At 35.9% G+C, this 19462-nt stretch overlaps 1 protein-coding gene across 1 annotated transcript; it reads left to right on the plus strand.

Annotated features, from left to right (window-relative positions):
- Window positions 1-1827: 1827 nt before the first annotated feature.
- On the plus strand, window positions 1828-15877 carry FRG1 (FSHD region gene 1). The gene is made up of 9 exons (XM_057697996.1): window positions 1828-2133; window positions 4166-4236; window positions 9357-9482; window positions 10275-10332; window positions 10648-10762; window positions 12033-12137; window positions 14009-14100; window positions 14600-14710; window positions 15781-15877. The coding sequence occupies exons 1-9, from the start codon at window positions 2072-2074 to the stop codon at window positions 15815-15817; spliced, it is 777 nt and encodes a 258-aa protein (XP_057553979.1). The 5' UTR covers window positions 1828-2071; the 3' UTR covers window positions 15818-15877.
- Window positions 15878-19462: the final 3585 nt, after the last annotated feature.

Below are 19462 nucleotides of genomic sequence, written 5' to 3' on the forward strand. Positions count from 1 at the left end.
AGCCCTTTACTCTTCTACCTCCATGCCTTTGCTAGTATTGCTTCTACTATCAGACATGCCTATCATCCTCCATCTCCATCTGTCAAAATCCTACCCATTGTTCAAGACCCTTCTCAGATGCCACGTTGACTATTAAGCTGCTCCTGATCTCTAGAGGAAGACAAGAGCACAAACTCCTATAACATGTCACCACCTGCTACAGCATTATATCTTTCTCAGGGCCCTTTGATATCTAATAATAACAGCTAACATTTATGATGCACCATTTACCAGGAACTTTTAAAAGTATTTTCCTATATTAACTCTCAATATTCATCATAACCCTAGGAGGTATCCTCTCATTTTAAAGCTGAAGAAACATAGTTATGTGGAGGTTAAATAACTTACAAAGTCATCTAACTTATAAAGACAGCAAGGCTTGTCCACCCAAGCAGTCTGTCTCCAGAAGCTACACTCTTAATTATACGCTATACTCCCTCTCACTGCACATTACTTAGATGAAGGCCCTTAAGATCAGGCCCTGAGTCAAAGCATCTTTTTTATTTTCCTATCACCATGCATTGTCTTTGCAGAGAGCTGATAAATAAATAAGGAATTGACTTCCAATGGCCTGCTATTCCTCTCCCATCCAATATGTCTATGTCTGTTTTTCTACCACAACCGCTCCTATCTAGTCAAGTTACACTTTGTTCCACTCTCTTCATTATCCCACACCAGGCTTTAGAATCTTAATATTTTAACTGACATTTAGGCAAGGTCTACTGTGAAGCAGGCATTGGGTACAGGTGTAGGTGGAACAAGGATAAATAAGCCATAGTTCCTGTGCTCGAAAAGCACACAATTAAGCTACAGAAACAAAGGCTATTTGGGGGAACACAGGAAGTCCTTCAAAGATGACATTTTGGAGGAAATGAGGCCTGACTTTGTCTTAAAGGCTGAAAAAAAGGGGGTCACATGAAGAGGGTGGATAAGAGGCCAGAGCAGCATTCCAGGCAGCAGAAGCAAACAGAGCTTTCAAACATTTCCAGTAATTTTGTTTGACTGGAATTAATGTGGCAGGGGTTCAGTGGTGGGGAAAGAGGCCACGATCACCTGTTTATTAAGTGATGCTAGGATTTTCCCTCCCGAAAGCAACAGGCTTCCCTTTAACAGATTTCAGGTAGGGGAATAATGATCAGCTATTTCTTTAGAGAGATGACTCAGCACTACAGAAGATGGTTTGGAACGGGGAGAAAATGGAATCAGGTAGGTGGATTATAAATCTGTTGAAGAGATTGGAGCAGGTGACTGAAGCTGTGAAAGCCTCTCAAGACCCACCTTATACGGAAAGACCTCTCTGATTACATTAGTTTTCACCGTCACCCTCCCACCCCACCTCCACCCAAATTCCTGCATGTTGGCACTTAATTGTCCTATTTTATTCTCTATTTGTTTCCTGTGCTTTACTCAAGTCTCCCTAATTTAAACAGTACAGTAAACGTTTATGGGATGGAGATGGCTTGTGAAGTCGTCCAAGGCCAGATAACGCGTTCTGTGTTACCCAGCGCCCCCGCCGTCCCGCCGCACACGCCGGCCCACGCCTCGGCCGCAGGACGCGGTCAGCACCCATCCGCCGTGGGGAATCCCGAGAGCTGATGGTCTTTTCACCCCTGATCTAATTATCGCCTCCTCGCAAGACCTAGTAGGCGGCTCTCTCCAGTGTCTAGAGACTCCCAGAAGGGCTGTGAGACCCGCCACATCCGCCAGAGGGCGCGTCTCCGAGGTTTCCTCATTCAGAAAGGCCTAGCTTCCGTTCTCAACACGGAGCAAATGAACGCTGGTCTATTTAGGCCCACTGCGGTTGCCGTAGTCCCAGGCTGTAAACAGGAAGCAGAGCTCTATTTCGGACTCAGTATTCCGGTGAAAAAGGCCAGGGTTTCGAGGGAGACACGTCCAACTCTGCTGTCGCATACGTTCTCAGGGAGTTCGGACTCCGTCTCCACTTTGTGCCTCCCTCGCCCGCTCCTGCTCCGTTCACGTATTTTGCCCTGAGCCAGCCCCCACGTCATAATACAGAAGCGGCACCGCGACCATGGCCGAATACTCCTACGTGAAGTCCACCAAACTCGTGCTCAAGGGAACCAAGGCCAAGAGGTAAGACCGCAGGTTTGTGCGGGAGACTCTGCCCTTCTTTTCCGACAATCCTCCGCTCTGCCCTCCCTGCGGCGAGTCTCGTGGAGGCCTCGGGGAGCTGTCATTCAGGCTCCCGGCCCTTGGGCCTGGCCTCCTGCCGGGATGAACGCAGGTGCAGAGACGCGCCGCCAAAGTTGCGCCCTAGCTGGGCGGACCAATAATAGCCCGGGAGCCACAGGTTCAGGTCGCTTGATGAGCCACCCGCCTCCAGACCTGTGCTTGGTGGGTCTGTATTAGTCTGATCGTGTAGGTCATAACAGTAACTTCCTTTGTTAGGGATAATTTTTCAACATTGTCTCCCTCCCACCTAAAAAAATTAATTTTTAATGCAGTATGCTGATGTGGATTTTGAAAAGGATATGGATTCGAATTTGCACTCCCCCAATTACCAATTTTGTGATTTGTGGCAGGTTAGGTAATATCTTTGAGCTTCCGTTTACTCGTTTATTGGGAGGGATTAGTGATACTCTAAAAGGATTCTTATGAGCATTAAATGCGATAACATGTACAGTAAATAAGTAGAGCCAAATTCAGGAAAGAAGTTATAGTGGTGATCTATGGGTATTAGATTTTTAGGAAAAGATATCTGCTCACTCATACCTCCACCTCTTTTTTAACTGGTAGATTTGCTCAGGGTTGATCATTCACACAAATGTTGAGCATTTCATCCTGGTCTCAGTGATAGAGTTTCAGGAACTTTTATGTGAGATGGAAAGAAAGTGTCACGGAGCAAACTGAAGTCACTGCTGTTGAGACCTCTGCCTAGGGGTCTGGCATCAAGAATTTATCCTGAATACATGTGAAACTGATACTGTCTGAACGCATAGGAAGGAGGGGACAGTTAGCTTCTGAAAGCTTATTTTGTGATGAAAATGCAAACAAGTGTGTCTTATAGTCATTATAACCATCAATATAATTAACACATACGTAGCATTTTCTATGTGCCAAGAACTGTTCTAAGCTCTGCATATTAACTTTTTTAAAAGTCACTGTTGTTTTTTTAATTATTGATATAATACATATACTATAAAACTCACCATTTTAATGTAGAATTCAGTGGCTTTTAGTGTATTCAAGGGTTCACCACTGTCAAGTTGCTGAACATTTTCATCATCTCAATAGGAAACGCCAGAGTCATTAGCAGTCACTCCCCATTCTGCTCGTCCCCTAATCCCTGGCAACCACTAATCCACTTTTTGTCTGTATCAGTTTGCCTCTTCTAAATGTTTCATGTAAATGGAATCATATAATATGTGGCCTTTTGTATCTGGCTTCTTTTACTCAGGGTAACATTCGCAAGGTTCATCTAGATTGTGTGAGTACTCATTCCTTTTATGAGTGAATAATATTCCATTGTGTGGGTATAACACATTTTGTGTTACCCGTTCATCAGTTGATGGACATTTGAGTTTCCACTTTTTGACTCTTATGAATAATGCTGCTACGCATATTCTTACACAAGTTTCTGTGTGGACGTATGTTTTCATTTCTCTTGGGTGTATACAACTAGGAGTAGAATTGTTAGGTCCCGTGGTAACTCTGTGTTTAACTTTTTGAGAACTCCAAACTCTTTTCTAAAATGGCTGCACCATTTTACATTTTCACAAGCAATATATGAAGATATGCACTAACTCTTAACCCTCACAATAGCCTTAAGAGTTGGGTTAAATTATTATCTTCATTTTATAGGTGGGGAAACTGACTTACAAAAGATTAAGTAAATTTTCCAAAAATCACAGAGCTAAGAAATGACAAAATCAGGATTTTAAAAGGCAGTCTGGCTCCAGAGTCTGTTACATTAACTGTAACACAATAGGTACAGGGTCAGACTTCTCAGTATTAGAAGTAAGAGGGTATATCAATGTATATCATTGTAAATCAATAATTTATATATCAATACACATCTTAAAAGAGTCTTCTAAGATTCCATCTTACAACATTTAGTATGCAAATCAATATATCTGAAGTCATCTATATAAATTATCTCCTGTAGTAAGAAGAAAAAGAGCAAAGAGAAGAAGAGAAAAAGAGAAGAAGATGAAGAAACTCAACTTGATATTGTTGGTGAGTCAGTTTTCTATACTTTATTCTGAGAAAAGTTAACATTGGTTGAGACCCCTTTAAAAATGTTTCCTAGTAGTGATAAGTAGTAAAAAAAAAAAAAATAGAAGGAATTTATGACTGACTCATATATATTTGTCTTAAAGTGCTCAAATATTACTTAGAGCGTTAGGTTGCTTTTATACCCTAGCACATTAGGTCCCTGATGCCTCTTCTTCATCATCAGAGCAAAGCACAGGAGAGAGGACACATAGCTCTCTGATTTAATACATACCACCATTAGACTCCTTAATAACCCAGAGAGTCTGTTATATCATTTTAAAGGCCTGATATAGATAAATATTATTTAACCAGATATATTTTACAAATTATTTTTTCTCTCTCTCTTTTTTTTTCTCATACTGATATCCAATTGTCCCAGCACCACTGATGAATAGACTTTTCTTTCTCCATTAAAGTGCTTTGGTATCTTTGTCAAAAATTGACTTTATCTGTGTTAGTCTATTTCTGGACTCTGTTCCATTGATTTGTCTATTGTTCTAGTGATATATGTGTCTTGATTTATGTCATTTCATAGAGTCTTGAAATCAGATGGTGTGATCTCCCAACTTTATACTTCTTTATACCTCTGTACTTCTTTATACTCTTCTGGATCCTTTGTATTTCCATACATATTTTACAATCAATTTATTACTTTCTACAATAAATCCTGTTGAATTTTCTGGGAGAATTGTATTGAATCTAGGTCATTTGGGGAGAATCAACATTAAGTGTACTGGTCAATATGGCAGAGAACATATAAAATACAAATAATTTTCAATTGTTAACTATTACATTTTTAAGATTTAATGATCAAAGCATGTTGATAATGTTTCTGAGTAAAGTTTTTTTTACTGAAAACAATTACAGCTATAAGTCAGAAATAATTCAAATTATAAGGTAAACCTCTCACTAAATTATTTTAATTGTGCTAAAATATACACAACGTAAAATTTATCACTAGCCATTTTTAAGTGTACTGTTCAGTGTCATTAAACACATTCATATTGTTGTACAGCCATCACCACCATCCATCTCCAGAATTTTTTTCATCTTGCAAAACTGAAACTGTACCCATTAAACTATAAATGCCCATTCCTTACTCCCACCTAATCCCTGGCAACCACCATTCTGTTTTCTGTCTCTATGAATTCAACTACTCTAAGTACCTCGTAAGGATGAAATCATACAGTATTTGTCCTTTCGTGACTGTCTTATTTTACTTTGCATAATGTCTTCAGGGTTCATCCATGTTGTAGCATGTGTCAGAATTTCCTTCCTTTTTAAGGCTGAATAATATTCGCTTGTGCAAAAATACTACCTTTGTTTATCCATTCACCTATCAATGGACACATGTGTTGCTTCCACCTTTTGCCTGTTGTGAATAATTCTGCTGTGAACATGGGTGTATAGATAACTCTTTAAGACTCTGCTTTCAGTTCTTCTTGGTATATAGACCCTGAAATGGGATTGTTGGATCATATATGGTAATCATATTTTAAATTTTGTGAGAAACCGCTATATCATTTTACATTCCCACCAGCAGTACACAAGAGTTCCAGTTTCTCCACATTCTCACAAACACTTGTTATTTTCTGGTTTTTTGATCATAGCCATCCTAATGGGTATGAAGTGGTATCTCATGGCTTTGGTTTGCATATTCCTAATGATTAGTAATATTGAGCATTTTTCATGTGGTTATTGGCCATCTGCATATCTTCTTTGGAGAAATGCCTATTCAGGTCCTTTGCCCATTATTTGAATTGAGTTGGTTTTTTTTTGTGGTTGCTGAGTTTTAAGAGTTCTCTGGGGCTTCCCTGGTGTTGCAGTGGTTGAGAATCCACCTGCCAATGCAGGGGACACGGGTTCAATCCCTGGTCCGGGAAGATCCCACATGCTGCAGGGCAGCTGAGTCCGTGCGCGGCAACTACTGAGCCTGTGCTCTGGAGCCCTCGAGCCACAACTATTGAGCCTGTGCGCCACAGCTACTGAAGCCCATGTGCCTGGGGCCCGTGCTCTGCAACAAGAGAAGCCACCACAGTAAGAAACTCACGCACTGTAATGAAGAGTAGCCCCTGCTCGCCACAACTAGAGAAAGCCCATGCAGCAACGATGACCCAATGCAGCCAATAAATACATTTATAAAAAAAAAAAAAAAAAAAAAAAAGAGTTCTCTGTATATTCTGGTTATATTCCTTATCAGATAAATGGTTTACAAATATTTTCCCATTCTGCCGGTTGTCTTTTTACTCTCTTGATAGTGTCCTTTGATGCAGAAAAATTTTTCACTTAGATGAAGTCCAGTTTGTCTGTTTACTCTTTTATTGTTTGTGCCTCTGGTGTCATATCCAAGAAATCATTGCCAAATCCAATGTCATGAGGCTTCTCCTATATGCTTTCTTCTAAGAGTTTTATAGTTTCAGCTCTTAAATTTAGGTCTTTGATCCATTTTGAGTTAGTATGTATATATGACATTAGGTAAGGTCCAACTTCATTTAAGCTAAAATTTTACTAAATTTTTATTAGTTAATAAAAACCTGACCTGTTTAGCTGAATAGTTTTGTACAGTATGATTAACTCAATTTTTAAAATTTTTTATTATGGAAATTTTCAAACTGATACATAAGTAGAGAAAAGAATGTAATGAATCTCCCATGAATGTAATAAATCACTGAGCTTTAGTAATTATCAATATTTTAACAGTCTTGTTTCATTTACACACATGCCCACTGTGAGATATCTCATGCATACTTTTTTCTGGAGAATTTTAAAATAAATCATAGATACTGTGTCATTATACATATATACATAAATGTGCATTTCTTATAAGATCAGTGTCTCTTTCTGTCTTTCTTTTCTTCCTTCTGTTTTGCTCTTTCTTTTAATACATAACATTATCATTATCAGACCCAACAAAAACTGGATACAATTTAGGTTCATACTTGACAGTGAAAAGCTAAAGCTTTTCCTCTAAGATTGGGAACAAGACAAGAATGCCTATACTTGCCACTTTTATTCAACATAGTATTGGAAGTCCTAGCCAGAGCAATTAGGCAAGAAAAAGACATCCAAATCAGAAAGAAAGAAGTAAAAATGTCACTATTTGCAGATGACATGATATTGTGTATAGAAAACCCTAAAGACTCCACCAAAAAAACTGTTAGAACTGATCAACGAATTCAGTAAGGTTGCAGAATACAAAATGAATATACAAAAATCTGTTGCATTTTCTATACATTAATAATGAACTATCAGAAAGCAAAATTAACAGTCCCATTTACAGTTGCATCGAACAGAATAAAATACCTAGGAATAAATTTACCAAGAAGGTGCAAGACCTGTACACTGAAAACTGTAAGACATTAGTGACAGAAATTGAAGAAGACACATAGAAAAGACATTCCATGGTCATGGATTAGAAGAATTAATATCATTAAAATGTCTAAACTAACCCCAAAGCAGTCTACAGATTCAGTGCAATCCCTATCAAAATTCCAGTGGCATTTTTCACAGAAGTAGAACAAACAGTCCTAAAGTTTGTATGGAACCACAACAGACCCCCAAAATCAAAGCAATATAGAGAAAAAAGAACAAGGCTAGAGGCATCACACTTCTGATTTCAAACTGTATTATAGGGCGGAAGACCTAAATAGACATTTCTCCAGAGAAGACATACAGATAGCCAAAAGGCACATGAAAAGATGCTCAACATCAGTAATTATTAGACAAATGAAAATCAAAAGTACAAGGAGGTATCACCTCACACCAGTCAGAATGGCCATCATCAAAAAATCTACAAACAGTAAATACTAGAGAGGGTGTGGAGAAAAGGGAACCCTCTTGTACTGTTGGTGGGAATGTAAATTGATACAGCCACTATGGAGAACAGTATGGAGGTTCCTTAAAAAGCTAAAGATAGAATTACTGTATGACCCAGCAGTCCCACTACTGGGCAGAGAGAAAACCATAATTCAAAAAGACACATGCACCCCAAAGTTCATTGCAGCATTATTTACAATAGCCTGGTCATGGAAGCAATCTAAATGCCCATCAACAGACATGGATAAAGAAGATGTGGTACATATATACAATAGATTATTACTCAGCCATAAAGTGGAACGAAATGGGGTCATTTGTGGATGCACCTAGAGACTGTCATACAGGGTGAAGTAAGTCAGAAAGAGAGAAACAAATATCATATGTTAATGCATATATGTGAAATCTAGAAAAATGGTACAGATGAACCGATTTGCAAGGCAGAAATAGAGACACAGACATAGACAGCAAACGTATGGACATCAAGGGGGGAAAGGGAGGGGTGAGATGAATTGGGAGATTGGGATTGACATATATACACTAATAGGTATAAAATAGATAACTAATGAGAACCTGTTGTATAGCACAGGGAACTCTACTTCACTTTGCTGTTCAGTAGAAACTAACACAACATTGTAAAACAACCATACCCCAATTTAAAAAAAAACTGTATTATAAAGCTACAGTGATCAAAACAATATGGTATTGACATAAAAACAGACACAGTGGAACAGAATAGAGAGCCCAGAAATAAACCCATGCATATGTAGTCAGTTAATTTACAACAAAGAAACCAGGAATTTACAATCAGGAAAGGACAGTCTCTTCAATAATTGATGTTGGGAAAACTCAACTGCTATCTTGTATCATACACAAAAATTAACTTAAAATGAATTAAATATTTAAATGTAAGACCAGAAACCATAAAACTCCTAGAAGGAAAATATAGGCAATAAGCTCCCTGACCTCAGTCTTAGCAATTGCAATTATAATCTGGAGGCATACATAAGAAACAGGTTATAATAGTCATTGCCCCTGCAAAGCTTCATGGATTGTATCAGTGTCAGTTTTTTAGTTTTGATACTGCACTGTAGTTATGCAAGATGTTACCATTGAGAGAAAGCTAAAGAGTATCTGAGATCTCCCTGTATTATTTCTTACAAACACAAAATTAAAAAAATTTTTAAATGTTATAATGACAACAGCAACAAGTAAGAACTTTCTGTTAAATCCAAAATATAATCTAAATTACTGCTTTTATTTTTCAGGAATCTGGTGGACAGTAACAAACTTTGGTGAAATTTCAGGAACCATAGCGATTGAAATGGATAAAGGAACTTACATACATGCACTTGACAATGGACTTTTTACACTGGGTGCTCCACATAAAGAAGGTTTGTGTCTGGCAGAAGCAATGAAAGGAAAAAGGCCACTTTGAGTATATATTTCATGACGTTCATTCACTTAGGCCAAATTCTAACTAATCTCAAATACATTTCTAAGGAATGAATCCATTGATTTGACTCTTCCACTTTTTCCTTCCTCACTATTTACCAGTTATTGGCAACTCCCTCTTTCCAGTTTAAACATTTGAAAACATTCTGTATAGTTCCAGAAGAGTATCCATGGGAATCAGAAACAACAAGAATAATTGAAATAATAAATGGAAAGAAAAAGAAAACCTGGTTGAGTTTGAATTCCTCTATTCTTTAGACCTGCCACAACTAACCTGGAGCATTAACTAACTATTAATAATTTGAAGTTTTCTCATTCCTTTTAGTCCATGGGAAGAAGCACTAATGAGATATGAAGTATTAGAAGATTAAAAAGCAGAAGCTTTTTGTCTGAATGGCCACCCCTTGAATAAATTAAAGCATTTAGTTTTTTAAATATGAAGTGCTTATTTGTCTATGTGCTGACTGCATTTTAAAATAAAAAGAGATAGTATATTGGAAGCGACTAAATAAGCAACATGCTGACCTATCTTGTTAAGTATGTAAAACTAAACTTTAGTTATATAGAAGATAAAGTAACTCTTGATAATATGAATACTGTATTATAATTTCATCATAATATATTATTCTTACATTTCGTTTTAAAAGAAAGTTTTTTTAAGTTAAAGAGTATCTTTACATGTATATTTATAAGAAATTTCAAATTTATTTCAAAATGTTTTTCTCCTGTAGTTGATGAGGGTCCTAGTCCTCCAGAGCAGTTTACAGCTGTCAAATTGTCTGATTCCAGGTGAGTCTGAGTTGAACTACAATTAATACATTGTAATACAATATGATACATTATAATAGAGTTTTTGAAGAATAATGAATTTGGAAGATGTTTGCTATTCAATATAAGGTATTATATAATACTTGTAGTAAAAAAAGTAGAATATTAAATTGTATACATAGAACTACATTGTCCAATATGGTAGCCACTAGCCACACATGGCTTTTGAACATTTGAACTATGGTTAGTCTGAAATTTTATACACACATATTATTTTTATGTTCCATATTTAATTTTCTTTCAGTTTTAACATTTATCTATTTTATTAATCTGAAGAATTGCCCTGAAATCTGGCTATGGAAAATACCTTGGTATAAATTCAGATGGACTTGTTGTTGGGCGTTCAGATGCAATTGGACCAAGAGAACAATGGGAACCGGTCTTTCAAGATGTAAGTACTATTATTGTTTATAAAGCCTCCTTGTCAATGTAAGAGAAAGTTTCTAACAATCCATGAGAGCATATGTTCAAAAAAAAAAAAAACAAAAAAAGTAGAGCGCAATAATATAATGCATTAAAATTTTTAAAAATCAACATGAATTCATAACCTTAAAAAGATCTCAAAAAAAATAGTGCAACACGGGGAAAAAAATCAACAAAGTGAAAAGAAAGCATATAGATTGGAAAAAAGTATTTGTAAACCATATATCTGATAAGGGGTTAATGTCCAAAATATATAAGAAACTCATTCAATAGAAAAAAAAAATTTTAATTAAAAAAATGGAGGAAAAAACTGAATAGATATTCTTCATTATATCAACAGAAAAAGCAAACATATCATAAGGCCAGGATAATGAGTCAGATACTACCATACAGAACTTTAGGGATGTTCATTTCACTTTATTTTTGGGAAGGACACTAAGTTTTAAATTTTTTAAGTTTAAATGAAAGAAAGACTTAAAAGTCCCTGATGTAACAAGTAAAACTTTATTATAAAAAGGGACTTAGCGGAAGGATGAGCGGCACAGATTTAAACCACCTTGGACTATACAGCCACATCCATGCTCACCAAGAGTCACCCAAATGACAAAAAACCCAACCCGTACCACGTCGAATAAGAAATTAAATCAAATCCATGTTATTAGCACTTTTGTAACTGGATATGATAGACGATTTAATTCTTCCTAACCCAAAAGTCCCTCAGACATTGATTCTTAAAGTTCTGAGCAATAATTTCAAAGACATTGAAGGCTAGTTTTTATATATTTTCTCTGCATTTCTTTTTTCTTTTTCTTTTAATTTTATTGAAGTATAGTTGATTATACTTCAATCAACTATGATATGTTTTTATATTTTCTAATTATGGAGAAAAGTTTATTTAAAACACTATTATAATTTTTTGTCTTTAAAGCTAATTTTTTAAAACACTGAATCAGTTATATCCTCAATAAATCTTTGAGGCCAAAGGAAATAATTCTATTCCACAGTTAGAATTTAGTCCTACTAATAGAATATACTAAAAATATTTAATGTGGTTATCTTTGAGTAGTAAGGTTATAGGTGATCTTGGTTTTCCTTTCTATATGTTTTTTTTATTTTCCAGGTTTTCTTCACAGTCTTTTTCCTGATTACTTTTAGTCTTGGAAAAAAGTCAGTTTAGTCTCAGGACTTAAGAATTTTTTTGCAGGTATTCTTATAACTTCTTATTTTGTTTCATTTAGGGGAAAATGGCTTTACTGGCCTCAAATAGCTGCTTTATTAGATGCAATGAAGCAGGTGATATAGAAGCAAAAAGTAAAACAGCAGGAGAAGAAGAAATGATAAAGGTATCATGAGACTTTTTTATAGATTAATACATTTCACATACATGATGTGACTACATCTCTTTAAAATGTTGCAGTCTGATCCAGGTTTGCTGTGTGTAAATGCATTAGGGAAGGCCAGAGTGGAAGGCTCAAAGAAATGAGGGGAAAAAAGCCTTTCCTAAAGTGGCCTTAATCCTTATAAATAAAGCATAAAAATCCATGTTACATATTCTCTACCATCAGCATAATTTAAACACATCTATCAAGTATCTGTATATGTTTTGTTTTAAATCCTGTATATGTTTTGTGTCATATATTTGAGTTTATTTTTTAAATGTTCTTGATTTTCATAATCCTCAGTCTTACAGTATTCTTTACACTTTGAAAAATATTGCTAATCTTTTAAAACAAGAATGTTAATACCAGTAACTTCATTTCATCAGTTGGAGTTGATTGATAGAGAAATACCATTCTAGACAGCTCAGGATTAGAAGTTTCGGTATCTCTTTCATAGTTTTCTCAAAAGCCATTTTCACTACCAAAATCTCAAAATATTTAAATCTAAAACCTAGATTTTCTTTTGTTATGTTTTAAAAAGTGTTAGTCATAATATTTTTCAATTACATAAACAAAACTAAAGCAAGAAACTGCAGGTACTCTGCTGAGTGAGGCACATGCATAGTTGTCTTTAATCTTCATAGTGTTCCTGTGAGGTAGTTCCTATTATCTTAACTTTACAGAGGAGGAAACAGCCTCTGACCCTCCTTACATCCTCAGTGTTTTGATCAGTCACTTCATGAAGTCACACAGCTAAACTGGAGACAGGATGTGTACCCAGGCCCAACCGACTCTAGAAATTACATCCCACACCACACTGCTTCTCAGGAAGCAAGTCATAATTATAGCCGTTTTTATATTAAGTACCTGTCAGATTTCCCTGGGTCTGTTTGGCTAGTCAGGTACCTGGAAGCTGTGAGCAATGATAATCCAGCACTCTTTCCACCTTGCTTTTTATGTTGCAGGCTCTGCTTGTCTGTGTCAGAATCCACCTTTATAGCCTGGCCTTATCTGTCAGAACACATTCCCTCCTGCCAAAAGCAGTATTGTGTCACAGGTCTGGCCAGAATTTCCCCAGGTCTTCTGGGACTCCTCCAGCCAATACGGTTGTACACATATCATTTGCACATCCCTATTGCTCACCACTTTCTAAGCAATCTTGGAATTGTGCTCTAAGCCACAGAGGTCACTTTTCAGATGTGGGTGCTTTGGGTTGCAAACTGCCAGTTTCATGGCCCTGAATTCTGTCCCCTTCTTGCCCCACCTAGTTGATCCTAATTGCTGTATCTGTGTCAGTTAATTTATGGCATGTGATAGTAAGTATCTGTCAAAACTTATGAAGGTATAAAGAGGATTTAAAAGGGATAGATTCCAATTAGGTAAAAACAAATTGCATTATGTTGAAAGTTTTAATGTCTTTGGTGATATCCTATACATAGGAAAACAGCTGTTATCTTAAACTTTCAATGTTATAAAATGAACACTAAATAGCAGGATAATTTGATCCCACTGTATTTACTTTTGCAGCCAAAATTAAACTAGTTAAATTATTGCCTAATTGGCTTAGCAGGATCTGATCTCTAAAATGCCTTTCAAATAATTTTCTCTTTGGTGTTTCTGATATAAGGGCTCTAAAGAAACATATAATAACAATTATTTATATAAAATATATATAAATAAAAACATATATAGAACCTTTTTTCCGAATCTAATTGCTAAGTTAATTGTTTCTTCTTTTGCATAAGAAATCACCTAGAATGTTCTTTTGTAACAAGTAAGGTAGGGCAAAGGGAAGATAAATGTGTAACCTGTTGGATTCTGATCTCCTATTCCAGATTAGATCCTGTGCTGAAAGAGAAACTAAGAAAAAAGATGATATTCCAGAAGAAGACAAAGGAAATGTTAAGCAGTGTGAAATCAATTATGTGTATGTATTTGTTTTTCTTTTAGAACTATAGATTTGGCAGTGACATGCTTCTCAAGGCACCTAAAATAAATACTTGAAGGACAAGAAGAGACAACATAATGTAGACTCTAGGACAGAGCACTAAGCTGAATGTTTCTCTTAAGGGTTCAATTTTCCTAATTATCGTGCTAGTTTTCAATGCTCAAGTCACTTGGGTTAGTCTGTTCTCCCTACTCTATAATAGAGTGGCTGTCATTGTCAGTACATAATGCTGGCCAAATGCTGCCAGGACACAGGAGACTCCAGCCAGCATTCCCAAATGTTGAGTCTGTATAGCTACCCAAAGATACCTTCTTGATGGTGGGGTACTAGTCATTTTTGTTGTTGAAAAGCTGTGTTATTTAAGAAAAACAAATAGTTTTTTTAAATGAACGAAAAACTTTTAAAAATATTTGTAAGCTCATCAGTAAACATGCATAATCAAAGTTTGAGATTTTTAAGAAAGATATTTTCTTAACAGAAAGAAATTCCAGAGCTTCCAAGACCACAAACTTAAAGTGAGTAAAGAAGACAGTAAAATTCTTAAAAAGGCCCGGAAAGATGGATTTTTGCATGAAACACTTCTGGACAGGTAGGTATATTTTTACTCTTTTCCAACTATTTTCAATAGCCAGTAGAAGTGGTGTATATAAACGCATGTTCTTTTTTTAATTACTGTAATTTTCAAATTTTTGTCTTTCTTTCTAACTTTTGAATGTGGTGGTATTACCTTAAAAGGACATCATAAGTCTGGGAAAAGATCACCAAGAAAGAATATCTGGAAATAGCCAGATTCCCCGTGCTTATATATTTTGTTGTAAGAAATTCAGCTTTGATTGAAACTACTTCATAAATTTATTTACTGTCAACTTTTTATAACTATTAGAACCAGGGCTAGAAAGAAGTAGTTTGACTAATTTCAAAAATTCAGTGGGTTCTGTTAAAGTAGTACAGGTTTCCAAAAAATGAGATAAAAATCAGTTTAAAAATTTCTAAGTACAAAATTGAATAATAAAATTAGAGCACTTTTATTAAGTTGAATTCAGATGTGTGCAGCATATTTATAATAGCCCATTATTGATATTTATTTGTTAGTATTCCTATTTAGGTAAGTAGTGTCCTAGATTTACAACATTAGTAAAATGGTTAGAGGGGTTTAGCTGTGAGCTTACAAGTATAAATCAAGTAAATGCTAGATCGAAACAGAATTTGGCAATCTCCTGCCATTTGTTCAAGTCTTATGTTGCAAAATTAGCCTTAAGACATTTCTTTACTAAAGACAATGTCCTGTAACTTTTATCACTTGCGAAAATACAACATTGCCACCTTGTTACAACATTGCCACCTTGTTAAATAGAAGTTTAGGGCATGCTTAAATTCAGAGACAATTAAAATTGCTATTATGGATTTAAAAAGCCCTTAAGGCAAAATGAGTTAAAGATTTGGAAAAGATTTTTTTTTGTGAGAATAAAATCCATTTAGTATAAAATGTAAAATTGAAAAGTAAAACTTTAATTAAAATATTTTAATATGTGTGTGGTAATATAATAACCAAAATTGAGAGCACAGTTTCTGAGCATGAGTTTATGTTTAGTAGCAGTTGACAATATACGACATGTTTTTACATAGATTAATTTTTATTATTTGCTTTTGTTTAAACAGGAGAGCCAGATTGAAAGCTGATAGATACTGCAAATGACCAGGATTTTTGTTTCTGTCTTTTCCTTTTGTTTTTTTCTGAATAAAAAAATCAGTGGAAGTGTTTTTACAGAATTATTGGGCTGTTATGGAACTAGTGCTGATTTAACCAAGATTAATCAAGTTTAATTGAGATTCTCCGTGGATGTACTTTTTTAACTAACTGCAGTGTTTCACATGGAAATGAAACTTAGAGTGCACACTTAAAGTGCCGTGCAATTTTTTTTCTTTTCTGGATATCCTATCATAAAGCAGGAAGTGCGGTTCTATGACACTGATGTTTCCTGTGCAGCTTGTAGAAGCCTACTTATTGCTTTACAGTCTTACCTAGTACAGTAGATGCCTAATCAGTACTTTTAAAAGGAAGTTAGAAATTCCCAATCCAATCAGTCAACAAGGCTTTGATTCTACCTCTTAAACACTGTCCAGGTCACACACAAGCCAAACAAATATCAGCACAAGGGGGCTGCACAGAGAGAAAGAAATCAGGTATTAAGCAGTGGTGGGAACAGGCAACATTACAGAAGAGTGAGTAGGTTCAGAACAGAGGATAAGAGTGAAATTGGGGACATTCCCTACTTAGGACAGTTTAGCCACAATGGATATGTATATAATGCTTTCATCCTCACTTGTGGGATGGGATGGGAGCTATTAAAAGAGGTTCAGACATTAAACATCACTGAGGTCTGCTGTGCTAGGACAGTTTTATTCCTAGCCTGTCTCCTGTCCTCATGGAGTTTATATGCTAGTGAAGGAGGATAACAAATGAGTAAAAAATTGCAGGTAATAGGTGAGTGTTCCTTCCCTGTTTCTAGCACTGCACTTTATACAACCCTCATTATAGCACTGAAGTCAGTCTGCGAGAGTGGCAGAGATCAAGAATGAATGTATCTACATATAGTCATGTGGTCCACATTTTTCTGTCTCGTACATGAGCATATCATGAGAAATTTTGTTTAAAGCACTATCAGAATCAAGATACATTCTGATCAAACATTCCCCTGATTTACTAGTCTAGTAACCTTATCAAAAGGAAGGTTATACAATATACAATAAAAGCACAAGCAGAAAAAGCTCCCCGTACCCAATTTTGACTGCTCACACATTTTCAGATTAGATCATTTTGATTTTTCTATCTTCGTGTTCACTGACTCACTCTTTTACCATCTCCAAATTGCTATTAAACCCATCTGGTGATTTTTTTTAATCACAGACACTATTTTTCACTTCTAGAATCCATCTGATCCTGTGGTTATTGCTATTGTTGTTAGAATTTCTTTTTCTCTGCTGAAGTTTCCTATCCATTCATTAAAAGTCTTTTTTGGTGTTTTTGTTTTTAGGCAGAGTTATAATAGCTAAACACCTGGGTCATCTCAGGATCAGTCACCACTGATCGCCTTTTTAGTATGTTTCTTCAGGTGTCTGATATAATATCCTGGACATTGTGACTGATACATTGTAGAAACAGGATTCTGTTTTGTCCCTCTGAAGAATTTTTGTTGATATTGTTTAGTAGGCAGTTAACTTGGTTGATCTCTCCAAATTCTGTCTCCCCACAGTGGGCAACAGCTGAAATCTCCATTCAGTTCTTTTAATTTTAGCTGGGCTGCCTGATGTCTGCCCCAAGGATGTGAAGTTCTGACATCAGTGAGAGATTTGGGCTGGTGTGGTACCCTCTGTGGTTTTTTCCTTTTTCAGGATTCCCTCCTTACTTTCTAGACTCTGGTTACTCTGAACTTTGTCCTCAGATTCCTCAACTAGTAAGATATGAGGTTTCTGTATGAGTTTTAATGACTCAGTGGCACTGCCTGGGCCTGCTTGAAGTTGAAAAAATGTTAATATGATTCCCTTCTTACTAGAATTAACTCCCCTCAAGTTTCTACATACTTTTGGTCACTGTCCATTACCTTTAGATAATTTTAATATTTTGTGCAAAGTTTAATTTTTGTGTGTGTGAGATGGTTAGTCTAGTCAAGCTACTCCACCATGACGTGCTCAAACTCATTACTTCCTGGCTCTCTCGTCCCCAAATTAAGGACCTACCTGAACTTTCCCAGATGCAGATATAAAACCTAACTAACATCCTACAGAAAGAAGTTAATAAAGAAACCATTAAAATAAATGAATACATTCATAGATCTTAAAATAGGACTGAATTCCTAACATGGACTCAGCATACCAGATGACCCAGTACCCACCCAAAAGGTACGGAGTTCCTGGGTCAGCTCTAGTGTAGATGCTAATCAATCCATGGCTTAAACTCCTTATTGCAGGAATTATGAGTATATTTACTGTCATTATGAACTCTTATGACACAGAAGAATATATTAAAATATGCTAGCTTGACATCATATTTTACTAACCAAATTATTATGATGTGATATCTTTCATAACGGGTGAAAAACATCAAAAATGACTTTTCAAGATATTGTTCTTTTATGGTATTAACAATATTAGCCTAAGGAGGTTAATGCAGGTAACCTCTATGATAATTTCTTCAGGCTCACTCATCTTGAAATCCATTTCACTTAATTAAAAGATTAGAAACAATGATAAAAAGGAATAATTTCATACCTTTACTTCCCCTTTTCTTACCCACCTATTTTTCAGGTTTTTTTTAAAAATGCATATTTCATTAAGGGAACTGGATAGGTGCTAAGGTAGGTTTTGCTTTATGACATTTGCTTTGTACTTTACCCCAGGAAAATCTCTGGCACTATTTGATGCATTTCTGTTTAATTTTTTGCCACTGGGCTACTTCTCTTAAAACATTACTGAGGCTTATTTTCCATGATGGAGAAACAATACGCCTTCTTTCCATTTGGCCTTGTTTCAACCCTGCCTTTGTATTCATAAAAGAAAACAAAACAAAAAAACCAACAACAACATTTTCTTTTCGGAGTGCATAGCAAGGCCTTATAAATCAAAAAATCTGCAGGTGTTCTCACGGTGTTCTGCAAGCCTAATGAGGTTTTGCAATCCTGCTCTGAGTGCTGCTAGTAGAGAAAAAGGGATATAGCAATACTTATTAATGTTTATTCATCCATCATGCTATTTCCTAATTCTGGTACTCAGATAATAAGTGGAATCGTAAGGTAGAGAACAAACAAAAAGTATGTCTCTTTACTCCTTTAGAAAGGTGGAAACTTAAATATAAGTAGACTCCAAGGTAAGGACTTGACTTCTAACCTCAGTTCCTACCTAAGTCATGACTTCTAACCTTAGTTTCCTAACCATACCACCTGACAAGTTGTAGAGCTGCAGTCAATCACATGTGGAGAAAATAGGCAATGCTTCAAGCTTCTAATGTCTTTTTTTTTCTTTATTATCCCTTATGCTTGTGTAAGTACTATTCCCTGTTTTTTTTAATCCTGCTAACTATAATCCCCCAAGTTTTTTTTTTTTTAATACCAGAAAAAAAAACAGGGAAAACTTAAAACTAAGATAATAGTTTTACAGGCCACCAGCATTCATTCGGTCTGGTGCTACCTGTGTATGTAAAATGGCTTCTGAAGTGTGGTGACTTGTTTGGAAATGGCCAGTGGACCTCAGACCAATCTAGGCTGTTGTGCAGCTCCGTGGCCTTATATCCTAGTGTAGATCAGCTTTAAAGCAGAGCACCAGGAATTGTGTATCCCTTCCTAAC

This window comes from Hippopotamus amphibius, chromosome 10 (assembly GCF_030028045.1).
Source record: "Hippopotamus amphibius kiboko isolate mHipAmp2 chromosome 10, mHipAmp2.hap2, whole genome shotgun sequence".
Taxonomy (NCBI): Eukaryota; Metazoa; Chordata; class Mammalia; order Artiodactyla; family Hippopotamidae; genus Hippopotamus; species Hippopotamus amphibius.